Source organism: Trachurus japonicus, chromosome 8, assembly GCF_045865225.1.
Source record: "Trachurus japonicus isolate A0001 chromosome 8, Traja_1.0".
Lineage (NCBI taxonomy): Eukaryota > Metazoa > Chordata > Actinopteri > Carangiformes > Carangidae > Trachurus > Trachurus japonicus.
Window position 1 is genome coordinate 32,117,685 of NC_140914.1, and position 20,310 is coordinate 32,137,994.

At 42.3% G+C, this 20,310-nt stretch overlaps 2 protein-coding genes across 2 annotated transcripts; one reads left to right on the forward strand and one right to left on the reverse strand.

Moving 5' to 3' along the window:
- Positions 1-723: 723 nt before the first annotated feature.
- On the reverse strand, positions 724-9,057 carry coil (coilin p80). The gene is made up of 7 exons (XM_085785208.1): positions 8,783-9,057; positions 6,269-7,337; positions 5,176-5,265; positions 4,137-4,184; positions 3,672-3,741; positions 3,036-3,124; positions 724-1,145 (listed from the first exon to the last, which is right to left on the reverse strand). The coding sequence occupies exons 1-7, from the start codon at positions 9,040-9,042 to the stop codon at positions 1,098-1,100; spliced, it is 1,674 nt and encodes a 557-aa protein (XP_085641334.1). The 5' UTR covers positions 9,043-9,057; the 3' UTR covers positions 724-1,097.
- Positions 9,058-9,775: 718 nt separating this feature from the next.
- Positions 9,776-19,730, forward strand: scpep1 (serine carboxypeptidase 1). Its single transcript, XM_085785209.1, has 13 exons — positions 9,776-9,874; positions 11,375-11,511; positions 12,347-12,436; positions 12,542-12,697; positions 12,843-12,917; positions 13,555-13,627; positions 14,594-14,631; positions 14,746-14,874; positions 16,578-16,662; positions 17,501-17,614; positions 17,708-17,845; positions 17,941-18,104; positions 19,486-19,730. Exons 1-13 carry the CDS (start codon positions 9,817-9,819, stop codon positions 19,543-19,545), a joined length of 1,317 nt encoding a protein of 438 aa, XP_085641335.1. The 5' UTR covers positions 9,776-9,816; the 3' UTR covers positions 19,546-19,730.
- Positions 19,731-20,310: the final 580 nt, after the last annotated feature.

The window sequence follows — 20,310 nt, forward strand, 5'->3', positions numbered from 1 at the left end:
ACAAAACTTGCTCTGTTACCACGCGCCATCAAAAATAACATTGGTTATGAGTCTGGGAGCTGGAGATGGGATTTATGGCTCTTTGAGGGGAGCCGGATCTTGGTGAGCCGTTCCTTTCAAAGAGCCGTTCAAAAAACTGGCTCATTTGACTGATTTTTAAAATATTTATTAAGTTTTAAGAAGCCAGCCTGGTGGTAACTCATTTTATCTTGGAAATAATGGGGTGAGATTTGGAACAAAATAATAAAAAATTAGATATCCCACTAATATCTGAGTTTGCACGCCACTTACGTAGACAATGGAGCAGCTTCAATTGATTGTTATGAACACACAGAGATGTTAAAAAAAAAAAGAAAAGAACGGTTCCCAGCTGTGACTCGGTTCCCATCGTTCATGTTAACGAGCCGTTCAATAGAATCGGTTCGTTCGTGAACGTCACAACACTACTGGGAGCCCACCCCCCCCAAAATAAAGCAATACTCAAAAATAACGTTAGAATGATAATGTGGTGAATTAAAATTATAAGTCAATATCATTAGCAAGACCATACAACAACAGGTCAAAACGAAGTCGACAATCAATGGCAGTAAAATGTATATTATTGCCATAGTTATTGACTGACACTCACAACTGCAGACCTTATAATTTCCTCCAATTTTCCTCAATTCCTTATAACAACTGCAGATTTAGTCAAAGAGGACAATGAAGTCTCTTTTTTTTTATTAGAAAAGTTTATTATAAGACAGTTTTTCACATTTATGTACAAAACATAAAACCATTATGTCCCTGGCCTGGAAACAATCACTAATACCATTGACATATTAAAAACAACAGTATTTCTTATCTACCCACAGTTTAAAAGCAGTTTCAATCCTCACACTCTACAGTACATTGCTGCATGAATTCTGTGCAAAATGATGACTTGCTTCAAAGTACGGAGAATATAATCAATCAGCCATGACCTCATCCTTTTTGTCACTGTATCATCCCCATTTAAACTGGAGCACAGGTGGAATGACATAAAGACATAAAGCCAGTGAGAACAAAAGGGGGAAATGCATCTTGCCAAAGCAGGTGGAGGTAACAAACTGTCAGATTTAAATGAGCAGCCTTGGCTCCAGCAGCGAGTCCCACCGCTCTGTCACCTGGGGAGGGAAAGTCAACTGTGAATATACAAAACAAAAGAAAACAAGCCAAGTGTGGATATTGTAAAATGAGACAAAAAGTGTTGATTTTAAAAACCCAAACTGTGGTGAACCAAACACTGTGACATTACTTTACTCTTACTGAAAAGCCTTTAGTTTATTAATCATGTTATCCATGGTAAAGCATGCTGAACTGTGTTTGTGTGGGTAATCAGGTCTTGTGAGTATGAATGGGCTCATGACGGCTTCATGTGGTCTATTTGTGACATCTACTGGTTATTACTGCTGACAGCACATAACATAGAAGGTTGTTTTGTGGGGCTGTTTGTCAGCTTGCTTTGTGTACAGATAGGTTAAAAATGTTTTCTTCATAAATCCATTTAGATTGCAGTGTACAACCTATTATTTATAGATCAGGTAGTCCAACACAAAGGCCTACAAAATCACACAACACAGTCAACACCTGTCAATTTAATTAATTTCAATGAGTCAGATGTTTCATTTTATCTTATTTATAACATTTTAAGTATTTGTATTAGACAATGGTGATTTTCCATCATGGTATTTCGACCTCAAAACAGCTTGCACCGACAATTAAAGGTAATGAACCTACTCCTAACACTATAGGGATTAAAGGGATAGTTCACCCAAACTTGAAATTTCACTCATTATCTCCTCCCCCTCATGTGGACTAAGGGCTGGGAGAAGTTTCAGAGTCCTCCGTGGCTTCTCTGAGTTACAGGGGGTCTCGGCGTAGCAGTGCTTGTCCATATAACGGTTGCAAATGAATACCAACTGTCTTCATAACAAAAAGACACACCAAAAAACATCCAAATACCTCCATGCTGCTCGTATGTAATGTCCGTCTTGTATTGAAGCCCCGAAATGCGAAACTGTCCTGAAAAAAATTAAATAAGTCTATTTTTCAAGCTTGTTTTGTAGCAGAAGCTTCTCGAAGCTCCTCTTCCCAGTTTGTCAAATTTGGACGAACTGGGAAGAGGACAGACCCTGGTTCCTCCAAATTTGACGAACCAGGAAGAGGAGCTTCCGCTACAAACAAGCTTGAAATATAGACGTATTTAATTTTTTTCGGGACAATTTCGCATTTTGTGGCTTCAATACAAATGGACATTACATACGAGCAGCATGGAGGTATTTGGATGTTTTTTGGTGTGTCTTTTTGTTACGAAGACAGTTGGTATCCATTTGCAACCGTTATATGGACATGCACTGCTACGCCGAGACCCCCTGTAACTCAGAGAAGCCACGGAGGACTCTGAAACTTCTCCCAGCCCTTAGTCCACATGAGGGTGAGTAGATAATGAGTGAAATTTCAAGTTTGGGTGAACTATCCCTTTAAGGAGGAGTGATACATGTTGACATGTATATAGGCAGATTTGCCAAAATGCTGAAATATCCCTTTAAATATAACTAAAAACTAAGGCAGGATTTTGAGGTGACTGTGCTGCTCCTCTCAGTGAACACAGTCACCTCAGAGAGTCAGTGTCATGTGAGCTCTGTCACTGAGGAAATATTACTCACTCTGCTGGTCCTTTAAACTGTTATAGCTCATTGCATTGCACGCTCTCAGAGGCTCGAGCATAGCAAGTGAATACCACCGTTCCCTGTGTCAGGTGGACAGATGCCTGGCTCCACATTAATGCTAATTAATGCTCAATGTCGGCTCACTGAGTGAACTGTTTGAGGACATATCTGCTACAGCAACTTTACTGGGTGGTAATACATCAGATAGTGTTTCTCTGCTGCCCTCTGCTGACCAGAAGAAGCTTCAAGCCACACAGAAATAAGAGCACACCTTTTTGCTGCTGTTTTGGGGATTTAAATATTACAGTATGTCATGGTAGGAAGCAGCTACGTGGTAGGACTTACCCAGGCACCTCTGGACACAGCGTACTCTACTCTCTCTGAGCCGTCGGGGTTCTGATAGACCAGGTCGAACTTCCCAGGCTCGACGGGAGCTGGGAGAAATGTTTAAAGAGTTATTTGAATACCTGATAAAGAAGCACATCCTAACAACATTTAATCATCCTATTCTAGGTTTAGGCTAGGGCTGCGATTCAGTAGAACGATCATCGCACAGTCTGCACATGTCAAAATTGACGTTGTACCAAAGATTATTAGATCCATGTCGCACAGTCTGTCATGCAATAGTCTTATAAGACTGCTAAAATTGCAGTGTGTAGAGGCCATAAGACTATAGGGATTATGGCAATGGACAAATTTGTCAAAATGTTGAACTAGCCCTTTAAAATAAAACACCAGAAAAGTGTAAAATATGATATATAGTATATGTGTATATGTGTTTTAAACAAAGCAAAATAGACACTGCTTTTAAGACAAACTTATACATGTGCTTTTACTTGTATTGTTTTATGTGACTTTATTTGTCTCGTGGGTTTGAATGTGGTTTTCATGTCTTTGTGGTGTTGTTATGTTTTGAGCCCTAACTGAAGGCAGTTTTCTGGCACTATGTGATGGAGCTTGAAGCAGAGAAATGATCGCTACCTTGAGTGACATGAAGCAGTTCCAGCTCAATCTGTTTGGTTGTTGAGTCGAAGCTGACAATCTTCCCCTCCTAAAGTAGACAGTAGGATAAGACAAGATAAGATAAATGAGCCTTTATTGTCTGATAGAGTGGAGAAATTCGTCTCTCAAGAGAGAAACAAAAAAAACAGATACAGACAATAAATAGACATTTGCTGCCACACACACAAAAAAACACAGCTCTGCTCACACAGCCCACGCCCACACCCACTCTGGCTTGACCCCTTAATATTAAATAAGTGGATGGATAAAGGGACCACAGAAATGTAAATCTATTTGTTTTATGATTTGGTAACATGTTAGGTGTTGTGACTCCAGTATGAATGAACATTAAGACTTCCTGGAGATGAGCTCTCCAGCATGTTTCCTAGCAAACTGAGGACAGCAGCTGTTTTGGAGGACAGCAGCAGAAATGAGTTCACTTACCTTATAATCTGAGACCTCTGGTGTGTAGTTCTCACCCAGCTCCAGCAGCTGTGAACACACACACACAGGTAATACATCAGGAAACACACCCAACAACAAGTTCAGTGTCTAACTGAGCACCGAATGAATTAATACGAAATGACAGGTCTGTCACAAACCACTGTTTATCCAGCCTTCACCATCAGATTCAATGTCAGCAGGAGCAGTACTTGCTAAATGATGATGATTAATGGTGAGTGGACTAAACAGAATATTAGAAATAAGTTGTGTTGCCACATTTCATTATTGACAGACACCACCACTTCACAAAATTTCAAAAAAACAACTCTGTGTGGTAACGTTGTGTTATTATCTCATAGCGTGGTGAATGTGCAGCTCACAACTTGTCCACCAGAGCGTTGTGGAGTTGTTGGATTGTGTATTTGATGAGTTTGATGAGGGAAACCAAGAAATCCCATAATGAGCCTCCGTAGCGTAGCTCTGAGCAGCTCACGGCTCTGCTCCGCCGTACTAAAAACAGCTTGCACCGACAATTAAAGGTAACGAACCTACTCCTAAAATTATAGGGATTATGACAAATGGGCCAATTTGCCAAAATGTTGAACTATCCCTTTAAGTATAATAGCGTAGAGCTTTCATATTGTCAAGTAATGTGAGGGACGGGCCTGCCAGTGAGCTGATAGGAGTGATAGGAGATAGGTGTGTGTTGAGGTAATGAGTTAAAGATGTGAAGGTTGTAAAGAACAGATGTTTTGTGTTGTGCTGTAATCTGGTTATTTGTTGACCTTAGTGGACCGGACGGGAGCAGGACAACATAAGCATTCAAATAAATGTCACATCCTTTGTATTTTCTGATCCAATCTAAAAATAGCTCCAAGTCCTTCATATTTTTTCCGCCTAAAAAATAAATCCAAGCTACTTTCCTTTTTAGTGTAAAACAAGCGAGTGCAGCCATGAAGCTAAATAGGTTACCATGGAAGCAAAGGGAGAAAAAAACAGAGCAGACACACTGTGGCTCAAAAGAGCCAGGTAGACTTACCTTGAAGGCAATCTTCTGCCCCAGCTGTGGAGGGGCAGCTAGCAGGGGCATTGTGCTGTAGTCCTTTTGTGGGGCGCTTTCTGCTCCATTCTACACATGTAAGAGACCCAGAGATTATTAATCATGACCCCTTTCCATACACTGTATTTCATAATGGACACAAACAGTAATGTATACCTATATAACTGTAGTGCCAATAATGTAATAATGTGTTGGAGGTAAGGTAAATACTATTCTCAGCCTGTTGAACTGTGGACTTGTTCACTTGGTGCAGGGGTAGACTTTAGATTGCCATACGTATGAGCAATGCCTCATACTTAAAAAGTTAATAATAGAAATAGAAAGGTACATTGTGTAGGAATTCCTCCCATCTAGCGTTGCGGTTGTAGATCGCAAGCAACTCCGTCGTATTTTTCATTGGGCAGATGGACGACAGCCGCTGCACGTAACGGCATAAACAAGCCTCTATGTAAACAAGTGGTCCGTCAGCACGAGGCAAAACAATACACGTGACAATATGTTGTCATGGCGATGTGGTATTGTTTTACCGGCTTTCTCTGGACTTCTGCGACTAAAATGACATCTGGTTTGTTACCGACGGCCGTCTGCCCGACTGCAGGTGAATGCAGCATCAGTGTAACGCTCCTTTCCGTGGTTTCCTACCGTCACGCTGCCACTGAAGGTAAAAACATGGCGACACCACATGGCAGCAGCACCGAGCTTACCGTCTCCATGGAGATATGAATGATATGAACGGCTCATTCAGAGCTGAAAGGAACTTCACTTTGTTGATGGGGGGGGGTTACTGATTCATGAAAAACAGACTTTTGAACAAAATAATCGATTTTCGTGAATAGATAACAGGAGAAGTTACACAATGTCCCTTTAAGTCTAAATTTAGAAGAACAATGCTATTTCTACATGAATAATAAACTGGGGAGGATGCTGACAGTTTGCCTGCTACATGTAGATTTCACCTATTTTAACACAATATAGTGCAAATATCCATCACTTGCAGTGTTTACCTTTCATTTACTTTTCACGGGACTGTACATGGATAAGTGGGTGCAGAGTCAGACACATGCAGACTGACCTGGATGACCACCGACGTGTTGGTCAGCGAGTCGGTCTGGTAGCTGGGCTCCTTGGCTCCGTTACTGCTGCACGGGGTGCCCTCGGCTTGCCATCTGATGAACCCTCTCCCTCCCCCTCCCCCTCCCACTCCCCCTCCCCCTCGCTCTCTGGGACCGCCACGCTTGGCTCCTCTGGCACCGCCGCCGCCCCTCCCTCTCCAAGCCGGCTGCCTGCCCAGACCGTAGCCCGGCTGCTGCAGCGGCTTACGGATGATCAGCTCGATCTCGTCGCTGTCCGAGTCGCGGGGCTCGGCCGGTTTCTGGTCGTCGGGGGGCGTGGCCGTGGGCGTGGGCGTCGCGCCGGTCGCCTGCTGGGAGGTGGAGTTACTGCTGACTGTACTCTTTGGAGACGTGGAGGTTAGAGGTTTGGTTTTCTGTGTAGTTTTCACAGCGGGGGCTTCGTCAGAGGAGGAGTCGGTCTCTGAGGAGGAGGAGGAGGAGGAGGAGGAGGCCGGGTGGTGTGAGGGTGTCTGGGTGGGTTTGGTCTTTGGGGGGGCCTTGGAAGCAGCGGGGGTGGACTTGGGGGTTTTGGGTGCTGGTTTTTTGGCAGGTGGGGGCTTTCTGGGGGCGACATCGTCCTCACTGCTGCTGGACTCAGAAGAGGAAACCGCCTGTGTCTTAGCTGCTGCTGCTGCCGACGGCTTCTTGGTGCTTTTCACCGGCCGCTCCACAGCAGCTGGTGTTTTGTTGCTAGGCGGCGGCGGCGGCGGCGGTGCAGCTGGCTTGGGGGGTTCCTCTACCTTCTTTTTCTTCTTCTCCTTCTTCTTCTTTGTCTTCTTCGCCTGCTTTTCCTCTGACGTCTTATTCCTCTCGTCACACGACGTCACCTTGGCGACCTCCTCCTCCGGGCTCTCCTTGCTCTCCTTGCTCTGCTTTTTCCTCTTCTTTTCCTTCCATTCCAGGCTCACTCCATCTCCTCCTGGCCCATCCTGCTCTGCGGGAGGTCTCTGTCTCTTTCTACAGTTTTCACCTGGCGTAGCTGAAGAGCTGCTGTGCCCGTTCACCTGAGCCTCACAGCCCACCTTCACCCTAGAAAACAGAAAAACAGCAGGACATATGAGAGTCAAACTTCTTTCCTTTCTGAAATAAAACATCTAGAAGCAAAATCTAGATATCTAGAAAAATATCCCATCAGATATTAAGAGATCTGATCTGTGTCGGTTAGCACATGACTCGTGGGTTTAGTGCACCCCACCCCCCACAATTCCCCACTAAAGAAATGATTGACAGTCCAGACAACTCTTACCATCATGAGTTAAGCAGAGATTGTTGTGTGTGAGCATATGGCCCGTGTCAGTTCCCTTTGAGTACAGTGCAAAAGCACATCATATGATTTCCTGCAGCAGTAGCCTGGTAGAGCAACGCTGCCTCATCTAAAATATACTGAAATGCACTAACATTCAAAATTATAATACATTTAGAAAGACTGAACATTAATTTAATAATAGGAAAACCCAACAGGCTCCCATTTACACAGCACAGGATATGTTAGTTAATGGTTCAAGGTTAGATTGGGACCAAGCTATAGTAGCTCTGTATTGACGGACAGCAACAGCCGCCCTTTCTACTAAAATAGATAGATATACTTTATTAAAGACACATCCCAAAGAAAGGTCCATAGCACCATAAGGGCAAACACATACAGAATAGAAACATCAGTAATAAACAATCAAAAACATGAAAATAAAGGAAACCTCAGTAAGAGGCCAGCCTATTAGGACAGTTATAGGCTAGAGGAGTATTCTAACCAGTCTATAGCAGAGATACTGATAGTGGAAAGTAAAATAATAAAGGTCTTAATAGACTTTTGCAAACCCACTGAGTTTTAAACAGTTCGCAGTTAAAGCTATCAGTAAGCGATCCGGTGGTTTTGTCTAACTTCCGGTCAGCAGATGGAGTTAGCAGGCCCCGCCCTCGTCCCTACGTCACCACATTCAGGCGCATCCCTTGGCTGCACACACAGAGAGGACTGCCCCTTTATGCCGTTCTCTCTCCTCATTGGATAAAGGTTGTAGGATACAAGGAAAGTTTTCTCCTGGGCTCAGAGCAGAGCAGAGTGACTGACAGACCCGTGTTTCAGACCAAACACTCTATAGAAATGATTGCTGTCGGAAGATACAACTATTTAAGACTTAGATTAACACAAACATTCACCTGACTTCTGCTTTAATGGTAATGGAGTCACGAATGATAACTTGTCTGGCAGGAAGTTAGAAAGGCGGGCATGGCAAACTAGGTTTCGAAATATTATCATAAATACGATTTTATAATAATGCCCAAAATACAATAATTGTATTCCCTCCTAGGCCCCCACTTTGAAACCCACTGCAGAGGACTGAGAGTCACTCAGCTCCACTGGGCTCCCTACTCACGGCCAGGTGAGCTAGTTGCCATGGTCACCCCCATCCACTAGTAACGTTAGTGTTATCCTAGAATGGGCGGTGAAAGCCCCCTGCCTGCCTGCTCCTGCGCACCTGACGCTGTCGTTGTCCCGCACCACGTAGATGCGCTCGGTGTGCGGCAGGTAGCAGTCCTCTATGAACAGGTCCAGGACGGTCCGCGGGCTGAACTCGAACCTGTCCCGGATGATGCTCTCCAGGTCCGCCACCACGCGGCACGTGTCCAGGTCCAGCAGCAGCCAGCACGTGCGGCGGGCGGCGGCGGCGGCGGCGGGCGGCGGGTAGTCGAAGAGCAGCCGCAGGCGGATGAAGCTGCTGCTGCTGCTGGCGGCCATGGCGGAGAGGACAGGAGGGGGACTCGAACCTGCAGCGAACAGCGAACACACACACCGCCTGGGCCGGTGTTGTTCCACGAGCCGAGCGCAAGGGCAACATTTCCGGTCACGTTTTTCAGAATAAGAGTGCTATGCCACAAAAAGGTGATTGTTATTTTATTTTCCTGTAGTTTTCGTCTACATAACATTAAAATTCTCAAAGATGGGTTATTATGGTGATTTGACGCAATTTTAAAAACAATGCTGTCAATTTTTTTTTCTTATTTTAAAGTTTGATTATTTTTTTGCCTTTTATTTTGAAAGAAAAGAGTCAACTCACTGACAACACCGCCCTCTGCTGGAGTGGAGGTGGGACTTCCTGATCAAAACATAGACTGTATAAATGACATGACTGTATATAAAAGAGGTCACAAAACAAGCAATTTAAATATAAAGTACTAAGTATAAACAGAGGGGGGATGTATTAACCTATTAGTTATTATTGCAATTACGATAATTACTTATTAATTCAAATTAGTTTGAATTTACATTTTATTCGCACGTTTATTTGTTTTACTGTGATTTACTTTTTGAATTGAATATATATATTTCGCCCTTTTCCCCTTCAGTTGCAGTTGTTTCTAATTATCGACACAAAATAACTTGCAAAGTTAATTTAGAAACTGAAACATGAGGTTGGTCAGCTGATCCGGGTGCGGTCATGTGACCCCTCGGAGCCATAAAGCGGTACAGCGGTACAGCACACAGCCTCATCCCCAAATCTGCGCTGCAACAATGGGCCTGGCTGAGACAAGCAGTGTGTTTCTTCTCCTCAGCGTCCTCGTCAGCAGAGGTAAGATGTAAGATGTAATGAGCCCTTTACACCTGTTTACTGTAACGTTGTAGTCTAACACACAGCAAGTAAACACATGTTGACTCAGTTGACTGTAAAATGAAACCAACTCTCTGTCCACGCTGTTGTTTTACATCTTAACCTTAACCTGCTGTGTGCTGGAAACAGAAGGTGTTGGGTTAGGGTTAGAATAAGATTAGGATCGGGTTAAGATAAGGTGAGACATTGACACTGGGTTCAGGAAAACACCGAGTTTCAGTTCCAGATACACTGATCATTGTAGCTGTGGCTCCTCTGTCACACACAGCGAGTTAGTTCCTCATTCATACAGTCCATACCCAAGTGTTTACTGCACAAGTGTAGGCCTAGGCTATGTCAGGAAGGACAAGATCAGATTATGTTTTTCAAAAGTTTCTGCTTTTATTAACCAGTCAAAGAAAAATAAACTACTGACGCTCCACACCGCACCAGTAGAAGCTCCACGCTGACTGGCTTCATAACACCCACTGAGTGTGTAGACGTCAGTGTCAGGGTGGAAGTCAGTGCCCCCTCGTGACTTGTTTTCAGTGCAATCATGTATAAGGCTGTTTTTGCTTTGTTTTGTTTTGTTTTTTCACAAAAAATCAAAATGATAAATTCAAATTCATAGTCCAAATGTATGCAATCGTGATACATGCTGATTTCCTGTCCTCTGTTTGCACTTGTATCTTTTTCTGATCCGCTTCCTGTGTTTTAATGTGTGCATATATTGATCTGTATCTTTAGTTTTGTTTTATATACAGTATTTGTCCTGATCGTCTGCACTGTAAATGAGGCTTGCCTCAGTGTAGCCTACTCACGATCTTAGATAAAGGTAACTAAACTAAATGCAGAGTAAACCAAAAAGAGGACAAAAAACAAGAAAAAGGAGAAAATTACAAATTAAAAAAAAGAATAACAAGGCCCTTCGTTACCACAATCCGATTTAATGGTAAAAGGTATTAAGACCAGCCTTCACCTTGGCTCAAAAAATCCCCACCCACGTTGCAAAAAATAAGTTCTGTTCTTTGTTTCTATCTTTTTCAAGTGTCAACTGAAATTTCAGGAACATTTTGAAGCATTTCATATTTAATTGATGTCTTTTCTGAAAAGAAAGGTTTTTCCTACCATACTAATAATGTTATTCGGGTCCTTTACTTCTGCACCATCTCTTAATTAATTAATGAGGGTTTTGAAACCACTGAATGAAAAAAACTTGTATGTGATAAAAAATCGGATGTCAGCTGTATCACATTAGGATGATTCAAGTCTGCAACATAATGAACAAGAGGACTGCACTGAATGAAATGCAATAGTTTAAAAATGAGTGATGGTTTATTAGCAATATCAGTCTGGCCCACACACTTCTACCCACTATGTTCTTTTAAGTTCAACAAGTGTTAAAACTACTTGGCTAAGTTGCATAGTTGTTATGCAGTGACTCAGATAATTAAAACAGATGATGTGTTAAACCCTCTGCAGGGCTGCCCACCCCCCTGGCAGGAAAAGAAGCCTGGGGCTATGTGGACGTGAGGGAGGGGGCCCACATGTTCTGGTGGCTGTACTACGCTGACGGCCCGTCTGGATACACAGAGCTGCCCCTGGTCATGTGGCTGCAGGTAGGACACGATCAGGTCCACTGACTTCAGCTCACGCCGTAAACACTGCAGCTGCAGCAGCACATCGGTGTTTCTGCAGCTCATGTGCATAAGATCACTGATGCTGTTTCACAAGTTGTTTTTCCCAGCAGAGATTGTGTGTGTGTGTTAGGAAACACTTTGTTGTGAACACACATATCTGCTCGTGTTCTTATCAGTTTACTAGGTATGGGGATCACTACGTACGCAGCCATTGGGAAATTGGTGATTTTAAACAAACACAGCTTTTTACCTTCAGAAACATTATCTATTCAAACAAATTGGGTTGTTGTCAGGATGCTGATTCACATCCAGCAGTTCAGTTACAAATAGCTTTTTCAGTTAAGACAGTGAATGAGTAATGGCCATGTTGCTTCTTTTAACTACAAGGAGGAACTAAGTGGTTCAGAGCCAGACTTATTTTTAAAAATGTGATCAGCTGAAAAGTTATAATTGTTACCAATAAAACTATATGTCTCCCATAGTTTTAGATAATAAAGTGTTGCATAATAAGTTAAAGTGAAAAGAAGTAAATGCAACTGTTGCATCACAATGGATGTTAAAAACATCTCGCATAACGTCATTATCACCATCACCATCACACCAAATGACCAATAATAGATTTTTTCCAGATATTAATGATGTAAGATTTTAATAAAGTGTTTTTATGGGCTACATGTGTGTAGGGTAGAGAAAAACAAATGCTAAATATTCTATTATTATGTTCACTTCTATAGTTTTTCATAGTTTTTATAGCAGCTGTGCTCTTGATGTTTGAAGCTGATGAGGATGTGTCCATGTGTCCATGTGTCTTTAGGGTGGACCAGGAGGATCAGGAAGTGGATTTGGGAACTTTGAGGAGATCGGACCTTTGAACAGAGACCTGAAGCCCAGAGAGAGCAGCTGGGTGAGACGCTGTTTGGAACAGCAAAGAGCTCCAAAACACATTATTCCCGTTTTTATAACTTGAATGTTACATACAGACAGTAAATGTGTGTGTGTGGTGTTTCAGACTCAGGCAGCCAGTGTGTTGTTCGTAGACAACCCCGTGGGCACCGGCTTCAGCTACACAGACAGTCCTGATGCCTTTGCGACGGATGTGGCCGCTGTGGCCTCGGACATGCTGGTGCTGCTCAGAAACTTCTTCACAGAGAAGCCTGAGTTCCAGGTACTTCCCCAGTTACCGTTAGGAAAGTTGTATTGTACAATATTATATTAGTTGATACGGAGCAATCAACAGCAGATCAGACAGGAGAATTCACCACAACAACTGGTGCTGTAGAGGCCACTGATGGCTGGTTTCTTCTCTGCAGAACATCCCATTCTACATCTTCTCTGAGTCGTACGGAGGGAAGATGGCGGCTGCCATCTCCATGGAACTGGTCAAGGTGCGTTCACTGCTTCTTTACAGCCTCTCCTCAGGTTCACTAAGCTCACTGATCATGGAAAGTCCCCTCAGTCAAACAGCTGCCAGACATTTAAAAGGTTAAAAATGTTTTGTTAATTAATGAGTTAATGAACTTCAGTGTTGGTGTAACCCTAACCCTAACCCAAACCTTGGCTTTGTTAGTTTCATGTGAATTTTAAGTTTAAGTTTAAACAGAAAACGAAATGCTTTCCTTACTTTCCTACTTTTCTTTTCCATTATAAGAAAAGCTAAATGAATGTCACAGCAACACAGCTGTTATACTATGCAGTTATACTATGGTTCACTGCTGTAAATACACTGTAAAAACATTTCACTTGTCTGACAGTAAGTAGGAATAGGATGAATTAATTTACATGTAACATCTTTTTATTTATTTATTTATTTTTTCAAGTTTGAAAAGCCTTCGGTCCTGGTTTATTTTTTGTTTTTCATCCCACATAAAACCCACAACAAAGGGAAAAAAGTTAAAAAAAACAGCACGTACAAAAGGAATATAAACAAAGGAAAAAGAAAAAGGAAGTAAATCTGACCTGAAACCTTCCCCATTTTTCATTAGGTGTCAGGTTTCATATGTGACATGTGTTGTGTTTGTCCAGGCTGTGGAGCAGGGAACAGTGAAATGCAGATTTGCTGGCGTGGCGCTTGGAGACTCGTGGATTTCCCCGCTGGGTCAGTATCATCAGACTTTACACCCAGAACAACCATGCCTGTTATTCAACAACCTGCTGCACATCTGGCTTTTAGAACAGATGTTTTAGTTAAATGTGATGTATTTAGACCTTCAGGAGGTGTTCAGACCCGTCTTACTAAACCACTCCAACAGTCATGTAGGACCACAGTGGCTGCTTGGTGCTGCTTTACCCAAATACTGAATGTAGAGAGAGAAAGCCAACGTGACAGTGACTCTACACACAGCAACAATCACACAAGAGTTTTTAAGTCCCTAGAGTCTATGATCATGTGACGTTTTCAAAGCGCTGTAACAAAAAAACTGGAGCGCTGCCGTCAACTTCACTCAAAAGTGCAGATTTAAAACTCTCCCAGTTTTTGTTTGATGTTGACAGACCGTGTAAAACCGGAGATATGATATGTGTAATTTGATAGTACAAAATATTTATCTGACGGTAAAAGTGGGATAGGATGAACAGGCATTGCATTTCTTTCCTTATATTCATAATTGTCATTTTACAAAACGGAAAAAAGTGTTGGAATCAGCTGATACTACTCTACATGATTTTTTTTTTGTGTGTATTTTTGGGCCCAAAGTATTAATAAAGTAGGTTTAAGTGAAATCATAATTAACAGTCTTACAGTGCTAGAAAAAAAAATGCCAACATGAGTATGGTAAACAATTTTTAATATGTTGTATATCAAGTCAAAATCAAAAGTATTCAAAAATGACCTAGGATCAGGCCTAATGAAGGTTTTTCTGGCTTTTGTTGGATTTGGTTCTTGAACACTGACCCTCCACTGTAGTTTAACATTTCAGTCCTTCAGTTGAATAGTTTCTTTCTTCTCTGTATTTGGCTAAAAAAACAATCCAACTGTATTTAATGTACATGATGTTAGAGCTGAACATTTTAGTGATAATGAGCAGAAAGTTATATTCACTTTCAAACTGTGCTTCATCCACAGACTCTGTCATGACGTGGGGACCGTACCTCTACACCACTGTGAGTAACACACAACAGGCCAGATTTTCAGCTTAAAGATGTCTGTTAAAGCCAGATTTAGGTTATCAGGTCTTTTTTTCATTTCTTTGTGTGTGTGTGTGTGTGTGTGTGCAGTCGCTGCTGGATGACTTTGGCCTGGCGGAGGTGAACAGTGCAGCGGCGGAGGTGAAGAAAGCCGTGGAGCAGCAGCAGTTTAAGAAAGCCACTGAGCTCTGGTCCATGACTGAGACTGCAGTGGAGCAGGTCGGTGCACAGACACTTCACTCACACTCACAGGCCCTGTCCCACTTCTCCACACTGGGCTCAGTGCACTTGGTTAACGCACACACTTTGACGACGTTTTGCTGATGGAACGTACATTTGCATATAGTGTGCAAGCATGGATTAAGTGGCCAAGCGGGGGGGGATATTTAAAAGCAATCGGGACACACTTGAGAAGTGCAGCCTGTCATCTGAGTGCCACTGTGCACACTAGCACAACTCTGACACACACACACACATACCACAGCAACAGGTTTTTTTGTTTCACTTTAATACAATACAAAAACAAATAAAAAACACATGTGAGTCACTTTCAAAGCAATCTGTCCATATTCAATTTCCTTTTACTCACCACAGCTGCAGTTTTAATAAACAGTGCTGCTGGATCACAGTCTCATCTACTTCAACAGTGCCTCTATGCACAAGATTCAAATCATAAATGTGTAAGCCCAACTCTGTAAGTTAAGTTAAAAAAAGAAAGAAAACCACAGAGCATGATGATAAATATTCACATACCGGTAAGTTTTCACATAATTAATTTTCTCTATTGATCATAACGGGTCAAAAACATCAGATGTAAAAGTAAACGTAGCCTAAAGACAACAAAACTGAAATTGAGATAAAATAATATAAGATTAAAAAGTCATAATTATAAGATAGAAAGTCAAGTTCATTTTATTGAAATGTATTCAATGACATTTCCCAACGTGGCTTGTGACTTCTCCAGCTGGTGCATTGTGGGATTTATACTTGGCCAAATACCGCTCCGATGCGATCTTAACGTACTGTAAGTGTGGGTAAAGTGCAAATCAACCGCGCTGCACCTTCGGTCGTTAGAGAAATGGGACACACTTGCGCACTGACACTAAGGCCATGAACACACACACCAAGTGCCCGAGCCACGTTTCCATCCACTAGGCAGCACATGCAGAAACCGTGTTCTCCAGCACGGACATGAAAACATGAAGCTGAGTTTTCACGTGTAAATCATTAACATAAAAAGAAACTTATTAAAAAAATGATGACGCTCTCTCTGGGGTCATGTTCAGTCTGAGGCCCATCAGGGTTATCACAGTGTTAATGAATGTCCAGTTACAACTGACTCTATCGATACATCTATCATTCATTCCTGTCATTTGCAATAATTTTCATAATATCTACTTTTGTGTTTTCACCTCACTGCTTTATTTACTGTACATACGTATTGCCTTCCTTCATTTCTGAACTGCTGTTTGGTGGTATTGATACCTCAATTATGTAGCCTATTATCAAAAGAAAAGGACGTAGAACTATTGCATCATAATATTAGGACCAGACTGCAGATGTGTTAGATTTTATAATCCAACCCTCTCACTCAGATATTAAAGATATTTATAAGACCTTTTGGGTGTTTTTTTGTTTTTTTACCTTGATTTCATAAGACAGACAGGATAACAAGGAGATAGACTTGGGGAATGACATGCACTAAAGATTGTCTTGGTTGGGCATCAAACAGGCGATCAGGCATACATTCTTCTCAGTTTACATGTATCTATACTGCCCTTTTTGCATAAGGACATAAGGAAGTTTATAGTTATTTTGTATCTACAAAGGGATTTCAGTCTGGTACTGTCAACAGGCAGCAAGTGAGTGAAGTGTGTCATCTGTTTGTGTGCAGGAGGTTTGATTTTGTTTTGTTTTGTCAGAACACCAATGGAGTCAACTTCTACAACATCCTCACCCAGGAGCCAGATGAGAGAGTCCGCTCTTCACCAGGAGAGGACTTCATTGGTGAGATGTTTAATGGTTTAATGATTTATTTTGCACAAGAAGGAAAAAACAGTATACATGCACAAAACAGAGATGGATAATATACAGTGTAAGAAGAGGCAAAAAAAAAAATCAGAGAGCTTATGAGAAGCCTCCACCCAGTGAAATATCACAAAATTTAAAGAAATTAAGAAAAATATATATATACATTATCGACATTTAAAGGGACAACGAGGAGTTTCTATTTGGTTATAAAAAAGTCTCACGTTAATGTGGATGAATCTACGTTACCCACACTTGTTAATGGGCCCATTTTCGATAAATATATGGTTTTGTCTCTATCGTTATTTTGTTATTATTAGTGGTGGAACGTTTCTTTACTTTCGGTTTCGTGGCGAGTCATGAGAATAACGCCGCTGAATCACCGTTTACGGTGGGAACTATGACGGTATGTGATCGTCTTCCAACCTCTGACTTTAATTCTTGATGAATGAAAACATGAGTCTGTCTTGACCCGGTCAAAGAATTTCACGGTGCGGAGGCTCATACATGTAGTGGGAAAACACTTCACTTTAACAAAACTCCTGGTTGTCCCTTTAAATATGTTAAAGTAATGATAAGACCATACATACAGTACCTATGACAGTTAAATAAGATGGAAAATGTAAATGAATATCTTTTGGTATAATTTTTTATCATCATTCCCGGTGTCTCTTTCTTATGGTGATCAGATTAGGATACCAATAGTTACAGAAAAGCAAAAGATGTGGTGTCAGACTTCAAATGACACACAGCCACACACACTCAGCTGCTCTCATGTCTCAGATCACACTAACTGTAACTCATTTATCATGCACAGCTCTGCAGACGCGTCGCCACATCCGTCCCCTCCACGGCCAATCGCTGAGTGAGCTGATGAATGGACCAATCAGGAAGAAACTGGGCATCATTCCCCAGAACGTCACGTGGGGAGGTGAAGTTTCTCTCTCTGTTCGGTTGTGACTTTAGTCTCAGAGTGTCCTGGCTGTGTAGAAACGTCTCGATGTGTCTCGGTCCTCTGCTCCAGGCCAGGCCGAGGACGTCTTCAGCTACATGGCGGGGGACTTCATGAAGCCGGTGGTGGACGTGGTGGACCAGCTGCTGAGCGCCGGGGTCAACGTCACCGTCTACAACGGGCAGCTGGACCTCATAGTGGACACCATGGGTAAGTCTGAAGCTTCCAGCTGTGAGATTCCAGCTGTGAGATTGTAGCTGTGAGATTGTAGCTGTGCCACATTGATCCGGTGCTTGTGTTCTCAGGTCAGGAGCAGTGGGTGAAGCAGCTGAAGTGGGAGGGGCTGCCTGGATTCAACCAGCTGAGGTGGACCCCCCTGGATGACCCCGCCTCCTCAGGCGTTACCGGAGCTTTCTACAAAACCCACAAGAACTTCTCCTTCTATTGGATCCTCAGGGCCGGTCACATGGTAAGACATCACGCTGCTCAGAATTACTACCATGAACACTGCTCAGAGTCGACTTATTGTCAGTAAAAAAAAATCTTCTTTGCTGAAAGCTGCACTTAAAAGTGATCAAGAGTCTTAAAGGGATAGTTCAACATTTTGGCAAATTGGCCCATTGCCATAATCCCTACAGTCTTAAGAGTCGGTTCGTTACCTTTAACTGTCGGTGCAAGATGTATCTAGAACGGCGGAGCAGAGCCGTGAGCTGCTCAGAGCTACGCTACGGAGGCTCATTATGGGATTTCTTGGTTTCCCTCATCAAACTCATCAAATACACAATCCAACAACTCCACAACGCTCTGGTGGACAAGTTGTGAGCTGCACATTCACCACGCTATGAGATAATAACACAACGTTACCACACACAGTTGTTTTAGAGGTAAACTCATGCAAAACCGCTGATGCGCGTTCCTGTCGGGGGCAGTTTTCCAGCAGCAGTCTCTGTATTTCCCTCTAAAACAACTCTGTGTGGTAACGTTGTGTTATTATCTCATAGCGTGGTGAATGTGCAGGTCACAACTTGTCCACCAGAGCGTTGTGGAGTTGTTGGATTGTGTATTTGATGAGTTTGATGAGGGAAACCCAGAAATCCCATGAGCCTCCGTAGCGTAGCTCTGAGCAGCTCACGGCTCTGCTCCGCCGTTCTAAAAATAGCTTGCACCGACAATTAAAGGTAATGAACCTACTCGAGGGCTATAGGGATTATGGCAATGGGCCAATTTGCCAAAATGTTGAACTATTCCTTTAGGAGTCGGTCTCAGAGCTGAGTTACCACAGCACTATGCGCCGTAAATGGAATTTTAGAGGACGTCACTTCTAAATTTAAAGGAATGACCAGTCACTGAATGTATTACAGACGTATCTCAGTGAATAGCCAGTGGGAGTAGGCTACATTCAACCGCATTTTGACAATAATCTACAAAATAATATTAAACTCACGTCTCTCTCTCCTCTGTGCCGTCTCCTACTGGCAACTCCTCACCACTAGGAGGTCTCTTAGATATCTGGGGAGTAGGAGTGATTCTTAGACTGGAGAAAGTTGACAAATAGCTTATATTCTTAAGTTTGAGAGTAGGACTAAACTCCACAAATTGTCAACACTTAAGACTAAAACTCTAAGACACCCTAGACCTCCAGAGTGATTTGTTTTTGTAGATTAATTTCAGTCCTGCCTCTTTTTACATACAGTATATTAACAGGTTATGATAATGTATGTCTGTAATATAGTGCCACCTGGTGGATAAGGAGCATTAAACCATTTTAGTTTGTATCAACTGATCAGCAGGTTGAGTGATAACCTGACAAAATGAACATGATTTCTAAAACTACATGTTCTGTCTGCCAGATCCCCTCAGACCAGGGCCCGATGGCCTTAGAGATGATGAAGATGATCACCCAGCCCTGATGCCTCTGCTCTGACGCCAGCTGGGATGGCTCTGACAATCACACTGATCACATGACCTCTTATTTTTTATAACTTTCTCTCTGCTAAACCAAATCAAAACTCTCAGTCCTTCATCACAACAGCGATGCTGACCTGTGTAAATCTCAGCCATAACACCAATAAAGACAGCTTTCTTCTTTTTGTTATCACTGACTTCTTCTCTGGGACACTATTCAATTTTTCAAAGATGATTTTTTTATTTTATTCTGAAGTTGTGTATGAGAAACCTGGAAGACTGCAAATCCTGCATGTACAGTTTTATATTTGAGTAGTAACACATCTTTTGTCCTTCAGAACTGTTTCTTTTTATATAGAATAATGGATTCTGATTTAACCTCTGCTCTCATTTGAGCAAAATAGGATGAACTGGCTTCTGGTGTCATCTGACTTCCACCGCTCACCTGGATGTTTTCACTGCTTTTCTAGTCACAATGATTTTGTTTTTCTTAAAGCAAATAAAAAATTGTTTAATATGGAACTGACCTATTGTTAACTCTCTGTCCCATCATCCACCTGGTGTGGCTGACTGTTATACGATGACCTAGAATGTGTTATCTCTTGTATCTGGACACAGACTGGTGTGAAATAAACTGATGATCACATGTTGCAGTGTGTTTTATCATGACGACGTGGGGTCGCCATCCCTCTCAACTCATGTCAGAGACGACTCGGTCTTAAAATCACGGGATTCTAATAATAATAAATAATAAGTCTGTCCAGCACTAT